Source organism: Dermacentor silvarum, chromosome 3, assembly GCF_013339745.2.
Source record: "Dermacentor silvarum isolate Dsil-2018 chromosome 3, BIME_Dsil_1.4, whole genome shotgun sequence".
Taxonomy (NCBI): Eukaryota; Metazoa; Arthropoda; class Arachnida; order Ixodida; family Ixodidae; genus Dermacentor; species Dermacentor silvarum.
This window is the reverse complement of record NC_051156.1, coordinates 157,120,515-157,128,687: the sequence shown is the minus strand read 5'-3', so window position 1 is coordinate 157,128,687 and position 8,173 is coordinate 157,120,515. Positions and strand designations below refer to the sequence as shown.

The 8,173-nt window shown below is 48.6% G+C and overlaps 1 protein-coding gene across 1 annotated transcript; it reads left to right on the top strand.

Annotated features, from left to right (window-relative positions):
• Positions 1-5,042: 5,042 nt before the first annotated feature.
• On the top strand, positions 5,043-6,337 carry LOC125944382 (uncharacterized). Its single transcript, XM_049664803.1, has one exon. It carries the CDS (start codon positions 5,075-5,077, stop codon positions 6,335-6,337), a length of 1,263 nt encoding a protein of 420 aa, XP_049520760.1. The 5' UTR covers positions 5,043-5,074.
• The last annotated feature ends 1,836 nt before the right edge of the window (positions 6,338-8,173 follow it).

Genomic DNA, 8,173 nt, shown 5'->3' with positions numbered 1-8,173 from the left:
CCCCGTTAATCGAGGCAAGAAGATTACTTTGATTTTCTTCTGTGGTATTCCCTGTTTCGTTACATCATCGAGAGTTGCTTTACGACATTTTTATTCTTTGCGCGTGAAGAAATGTTTAATGTCCCGTCTGGGGGCAGCAATGCTTGGTTCATTTGGCAGCGTCACTTGCAAATGGAGAAGAGCTGGTCTGAAAATTGAAGACGTTTCGCTCCGCTTGAGAAGAGGGACGGGAAGCACTGGGTAGAAGGAGCTAATAGATCTGGCAATGGAATGGCGTGTTAATCAAGCGCGCTAAGTAGGGGACCGACGTTGCCATGTTAGGTATTTTCTTTTCGCCAATAAAGTGAAAGAAATGCCGTCTCTAGGGTTATACACTCTAGGCTTCTCACAAGCGAAAACATTAAAAAATATTTACCGGAGGGCACTACATATCAATGCACTTCCACCCCTAATCAGTAGATATGCGACATAAGTAAAATACGTATTCTACATATGAGCAGGGTTGCTTACCAAGGTGGTAGCACAAAGCTTTTAGATTGTATCGCTTCAGCAAGTGAAAATTTAAAAATATCAGATTGTTATACGTACTGTTCACGCCAGTTTATACTGTAGCCACTAGAGCTCTCCACTGCAATAATCTCTACAAGAGCACGACACTGAACGACTGTGAAAATGGAAACCACAGTCGGGGCAGTACAGCTCAGCGAGAGGCTGAGCTTGTATAGTTGAATAAGCTCAATAGTGAGAAAAGTGCAGCAGACTCCGACTAGCGAGAGGATGACGCAAGCACTTGTGTCATCAACTCGCTACTCTGCTTATGTTAGGCTTTTTTTTTTCACTATGGCGACAGTACGGAGTGTCACGGGCTGAGAGCCCTTCGAATTGGTGAACGCTAAGAGCAAAATCTATAATGAAGAACGCGTGAGCAATGTCAAAGAAAACAGAGGGATGGCTTAGGTATTCAGGTTCATGTACAGAAAGAATGCTTACTTGCAGTGGGGCAAAAAAGAAGCAAGGGGGGAGTTCACTAAGCTGCGCCGTTCATACGCAATTTCTTGGCCCAAAATCTCTCACGCTAAGGTAAGGGTCAACCAAAGTACCAGCGCGGGAGGAGGGGGGGGGGGTGGCGAGAGTTCAGGTTGGGGTGAAGAAGAAACACATACATCTGCAGCCCTCATGGAAGTATGCCTGAGTGTCTCTGAGGAGAGGGAAGTGGGAAGAAAGAAGATAAAAGATCGAGAGAAGGGATTAAAGTAGGAAGGTGGCGCCCCGTAGCGGCCCTGGCAGAAGGTGGCAGCAGACCCCTAAATATCTGGTGGACAGCGAGGTGTCCTTCAGGAAGTCGAGGAATGGCTTCGGCGGCAGATGGGAAAAATAAGTTCCACGATAGTGGAGATAGGGCGGCCCTGCTGGTGGAGGGTAGCCGCGAGTTTTGCTCGTTGCGTTGCATGCGCTGGGCAGTGACAGAGGAGGTGCTCCAGTGTTTCGTTTGCGCCGCAGTCTGTGCAGGCACGGGAGGAAGTCCTGCGCAGTCGGTGCTTGCGGGCGGCGGTCCAGCAGCAGCCAGCTTGAATTTTCAGCAGGAATGTGCGCTCCTTCCTGGTGAAGCCTTGATCCGGGAGCAGTTAGCAACATGAGTGGAAGTAGGGACAGTCTTTATTACAGCACACTTCGCAAAACACCCTTTATATATTATATACAACTGGACGGCAACGACAATGCTTAATGCAGTTCACATTCTTGCGTGTGATAATACTTATAACTTGTTGCTTTATATGCGTCGCACCACATTCAATAGAAAAATAAGTTCGATGTGTTCCAATTCAAGGGAAGGCAACTAGTATAATAAAGATGTGTGCAGGTTTCTTGTGCGCACTGGCGGCAAACTGAATTAAAGAAATTTAATAGATCGCGTGTCAACATGAGTACACCAGAGCATGACAAAAAAAAGACAGAAAGATTGAGGACCAAAATGGTCACGCACCAAATTTGGCGGTAAATAATGGTGAAAATTTTGGTGACAGCACTTGCATATAGGCTCCCTATAGTACAGCGGTTAACGGAGAAGCGCTTCGCCGGCCGCGTTGGTACGCGCGACAGTGACTCTCAGGGAATCAGGCCGTAAATAACGCGTTTTATAGTTTCACATTACAGGTTGAATATTTAAGTCGTTATTAGAAGTACATGATTACCCTACATATGCGAAAAAGTATGTCCTAGGAGTGTCAATCTTTTGTAGAGTGGGCCTCAATGCTCCCCATGAAGGCTCGACTCACCTGAAATGAAAAGAAGTGCTCTATTACGAATGATCAGGAGTGCATTTACGTGTTTCTTCAAGACGAAGCCATGAGTGATGCAGGCACTGAGTAGGGTGGCCAAAGGGCCCTGACGCCTTTTCTCCTGAAATTCAACTTTTGCCCTATCTCTCTATTCTCTGCAATCTGACAAGTGCGGCAGGTTGGGCAGGTTACTAAAGATGCATGACTTGAAATCAGTAGCGTGTAAAGAAACGGTGGCAAAATAAGATACGCAGAAATGACAAGCGCTTGTACTGTGTACGTTTCTTCCTTCTGCCTCCGTTTTTTTTACGCGCTGCTCATCGTACATATTGCCCGTGTTTCTGATATTCTTGTTTTGCATGTACTGCGGATAACCGGTAAACACAGTCGGAACCACAGCCGGAAGCAAAAGCCTAATCTTCGTGTTCTTTTAGATGCGAGAGCATCTTATGCTCGGGGCAGTGTCCGTTCTGCGGCGTCCGCACCCATACTGCGCATGCGCAAGTCTCCCTCATTCTCCTCTCCTACGCAGGTGTGCGCTCTCCTCCTCCCCTCTCCCCCTCTCCGCCACAGGTGCGGCGCAGCAAATCATTGCGTATCGCCTGCGACCTCTTTCTCTTCTCTTATCTTTCAGTCCCCATCCCCCTGTGCAGCGCGGTTGAGGTGTCCTCTATTGAGAGACAGTTATCGCGCTGCACTTTAACCCAATCTTTCACCCTTTCCAACTATAACATCTTTCTCTCTCATTGCATATAACTCTCTCTCTCACTCTCTCTCGCACTCTCTCTAAGGGTACGCCGGTAGGCGGCGCAAGTGTCGCGGCGCAGTATAAAGCGCGCGTTCGCTGTGCTTCCGTCATTCTCTCTCTGTGCAAACATAGACGTCATCGACGGTCTCGTAAACGGCGCAGTGGGAACGCTCAAACTCTGTCAACGAAGCGTCGATGGCGCCGGAGGAGAAGACTTCCTCAGGCTACTGTGGCTGCACTTCGACGGTCCCGCGACAGGGAAGCTCGCTCGCCTTCGATCGACCCACGCAGTGAGAGAGGCCAGCCGTCTGGGTTACGAAGTTGACGCGGCGTGGGTATACCATAGAACCACGTAATGTCACGTTGACGACCGACCGTAAAGCCGGTGTGGCGTGCAAACGGACGCAGTTCCCCTTGGTTCAAGCGAGTGCCATAACCGTGCACAAGTCCCAGGGTGGAACCTACGCGTCGATCGTTTGCGACTACGCCAAAACCCACCCGCAGAAACTCGGACGCTAGGAATCACGTACGATCTCTAAATAAAGACGCAACAACCCCGTACAAACGTCTCCTCTCTTCTCAATACATTCTCTCACTCTAACTTTCATTGGGTTGTGTTGCCAAGTGAAACGAGACGGAAACTCGATGCGCACCACCCGCGATGCTTTCGCATCCCACCATGGTTGCCCGTAGGGTGAGGTGATGTGATTTTTTATGGCCATTCTCAGTAAAATGTAATGAACATATCAGCGACTTGCCCCTTGGCTCCCACTTGCTTCCTTTCCCTGACGGCCCTTGTCGAGAAATATTCTTCAGCCACGCTTCCCGACGCTGTAGATCGCATGGGAATTCGTGGTATTTCACAGTAGCGTCTCTTCTCCACACAAGAGCTTCGCGGCATCACACCGCTAGAAAAAGTGTCGGCCACACACGCGCACACCAAAGAATCGTCCTCAAGCACAGATAACATGAGGCAAGCTAGCTGCTCATACACACGATCACAAAAAAAAAAATCACACGGGAATGCGCACAAAAAAGCACACCAACACGCATTAATCCTGAGGCAAGCACATTGTAGCACGAACCGGCGTCTGCCTTGCGTACAGGAGCAGTGGCGTTCTCACCAAAAACAGCGGCCGCAACTGTCAACTCAGCCGAGACGCGCTCCCCCATTGACGGTGACGCGTCGCAGCAGGCCGCACCTTTTTTTTTTTTTTTTTTGATGTAGCGGCCGTGACTTTACTATCCTAAGGAAATCAGTCACTCCAATATTTACAGTTTTGTTAAACATGCAACAAGATGCAAAGCACAAGAAAAAAAATGTGGTTGATCCCTCTTATATAGGAATCGGTATAGAACACGAAAGTGAAACGTGTCTTCACAGAAGTAGTGTAATGTTTATTGCACATTGATATATAATGTCTATTGGTGTTTTGTGGCTAAAGCGCCCTTAGGCGTTGATGCACCCACGCTGACGCCTGGTGGCACGTCTCCTCCATCACGACTACCAACGTCGATGACCATGAGCAACCGTCGTGCATATGGAAGCTGCACTACGCTGCACACGCTAGCACAACGCGAAAGACGAAGCACGTAACTGACACACTAATACAACGCGCAAGACAAAGCACGTAACTGAATCGTCACCGAGTCAAATCAGCGCGTACAGCGCGTCGGAATTGCAGCCTCCGCGATCAACTTCAGAAACATTTTCAGAGCTAATTGCGGAGGCGACGCTCCGCTGTGCTGAGTACGGTGAACGCCACCTAGGTGGCGTTGGTAGTGCTTCTTGATGCCAGCGTCCCTTCGAATGCTGGCATCGAGGCGTCGTAGTGCTGAGACCACCGAAGCGTTCACTGTCGGTGCGCGTTAGTGTCATAATGCAGTACTTCTCTTTTCTGCTCGTAGGCGGCGGCACCGCCCCGAGCAAGAGCGCGGGTACACGGAGGAGTGTTAGATATATAAGGCGCGTCTGTGTAGCTCTCTGCAAATGCGTTTGTGGCGCAATGGCATTCTGCTTCTGGTCACTGACGCGTGCGGACGCAGGATGGCTGGCTCCTCACGAGCTGCGACAACGGCCGACGCTGGCCGTGGATCTTCGTTCTCTGACGTGCCCAAGGACTACAGGATCATTCTGCCACCCATGCCCACCGGAGAAGGACTGAAGACTATGGTTGTTCTACATTGCGACATAGCAGGACGCCCGTACAAAATAGAGGACTTTAGTCAGCCTATGAGGAACGCTGGCATTATTGAGCAGGTTGGTGGAATAGGGGCTTACCAGATGTCTCACGTCTGGTTAGTGAATTTCCGCACTGAAGAAGCGAAAAAGAAGTTGCTGGAAACCAAGCCCTTCCTTGTCAAAGGTAGGACCTGCGTTGCAATCGACCCACAGAGGCAGGAAGTGCGGCTGAAAGTGCATTGGTGCGCCTTCAACGTGAGCAACGACGCAGTGAGACGGGCTTTCGTAGAGTACGGGGAGGTGAAGGAAGTCACTGGCGACAAGTGGAAGACAGGCGGCTTCGACAACGCTGACTCAACAACGCGTGTTGTGCGGCTTATTCTCCGTGATGGGGTAAGCCTTGAACGCATACCACACCAAATGCGCATCGGAAACGGAACAGTACTCGTCATAGTGCCAGGCCGTGCGCCCATCTGTCTACGCTGTCGTGCTACAGGACACATCCGCCGTGACTGTAAAGTGCCCAGATGCAATAAGTGCCGTGCTTATGGGCACGAAGAGGCGGAATGTGCAAGGTCCTATGCTCGAGCTGCTTTTCGAGGAACGGCAGAAAGCAGCGAGTTGGTAATGGACGAAGATGAAGCGGAACAGGCTGCTGCAAACGCGGCCTCAGACGCTGAGACAGGAGCAGACGCAGCTAATGTGAGTGGCGCCCAAGAAGGTAGCCAGGGACAAAAGCCAGCGTCTCTCTCTGCTGCAACCGCGGAGGCTCCGGCAATATCAGCGAGTACGGCGACAGACGCGAAGGACGGAGGTGTCGCGTCTAGCGAGAAACAGCGTGACCATGTGCTGACGCGAGCTAGTGGTTCCGCTGCTTCAATGGGAACATCGATGGCAGAAGCTGAAGAGGTGGGCGACGTGTCGGCAAGTGTGGAAGACGACCACGCAGCGTCGATGGATCTGGACAGCACGTCATCTAAGCGTCGCCATGACGGCGCAACCAGCGTTCTTCAGGAGCAGCGACTCCGTCAGCCGGAACGGGAGTGGCGCGTCGCTGGGAAAAAGCCGCGTGTCACCAGAGCGCAACGCTCGTCGTCGCTTCCCCGCGACGACACTGAGAAGTTGTAAATACTGTTTCATCAGCACCACGCGGGATGTTAGTCTGTATGTTAAGGTGAGCACCATACTGTTTGCCTGGCTGCAATAACAAAACTAAAAATGGCTACCTTTGAAAAGCATATGCTTGTAGCGACATTAAACATCAGAGGGCTGGCCTCAAGAAGGAGGCAAAATCAGCTTTTCAGGTTAATTACTGAAAAAGATTTGGACATTGTAGCAGTTCAAGAAACTAAAATCGAAAGTCAAGAACAGACGGATAGTATGGTGCGCCTCTTTACTAGTCGGTACGATGTATGTGTGTGTCATGCAGTGGGAAAGTCGGCGGGGTGTGTGCTGATGATACGTAGAATATTGGGTGCAGTTGTAGAGAACGTTGTGACATGTAATTTAGGCCATTTCATTGTTTGTGACATCACATTATTTGAACGCAATTGGCGAATAATATGCGTTTATGCATATACAAACGCGGAACAGAGAAAAGAAATGTTTGAAGTTATCAGTAACTACTGTGTTACAGATCGGTTTGTAATTGTAATTGGTGACTTCAATTGCGTATGCATGGCAAACGACAAAACCAGCTCGACCCCTTATAGAGATGTCAGTGTTGTTTCTTTAAATAATATCATCAGTCAGCATTGTTTAGAAGACGTGGGTGAATGTTGTGGGTTTGGGAATGATATTCGCTTTACACATTTTCAAGGTCAAAGCCACGCGCGGTTGGACCGCGCCTATTTATCTGCAGATTTAGTACCGTTGATCGGAGAATATCGGGTTCAGCCGGTATCATTTAGCGATCACTGCCTCGTAACATTCCGTGTCGGAAAAAGAAAAGATAAAACGTGTAAATTTGTTTGGGAAAATTGGAAACTTAATGATAAGCTTTTAAAAGACGACGTTTTTATAAGGTATGTCACAAACGCAATCGCGAAATTTGACAAAGGATATTATAAAAAAGTTGGGGAACACTGGGAGCTCTTTAAGCAAGAAGTAAAAATGAAGGCCATTGAAAGGTCAGGTGCCATAAAGCACAAGCAAGAAAGTGTAGAAAAGGTGCTCCGAGCTAACCTAGGCACGTTCATTTCAGAAGAGTGCAGACAGCCCGGAACGTTTACAGAAGACATAAGTACCATAAAGCAGAAATTGGAACTCATAGATAGGGAGAAGTACGAAGGCGCAGTAGTCAGAGCTCGGTCCGAGCGCTTAATGGGTGGGGAGTTCCCTACCAAGCGCGCACTAGGATTGGAAAAAAGTCGCGCGCACCTTAACGAAATAGCAAAAGTAGAGTGGAAAAACGCTGTTATTACAGATAAGGAAGGTATCCAAAGAGCGTTTTATGAATACTACAGTGCATTATATTCGTGCATTGAAGTCGACGTAGACACATTTAAAAATAAATTTCTTACTCTAATGCCGCGAGTAAGCGATGAGACGAAAGAAAATTTGGAAATGCCGATCTCACTGGAAGAGGTTAAGAAAGCTATTAATGATCTCAATCCTGGGAAATCCCCGGGCCCAGATGGGCTTACAGCATCATTGTATAAGGTTCTAAGGGAAAAAGTAGCTGTAGTCTTAGTGTCACTCTTTAACGAGGCTTTCGATATGTCAGTACTTCCACCATCATTTCGTACGTCAAACACTGTTCTTATACCTAAGGTTAAAGACAAGAATAAGCTCATGCAAGTTACTTCGTACAGACCGATATCACTTACAAACATAGACTACAAAATATTCATGAAAATTCTTGCCAAGAGGCTGCAAACTGTAATACAAGAATTAGTCGGTGAACACCAAACTTGTGGCATAAAAGGTCGATCAATAGTTACAAATATACATAAAGCCCGTTCC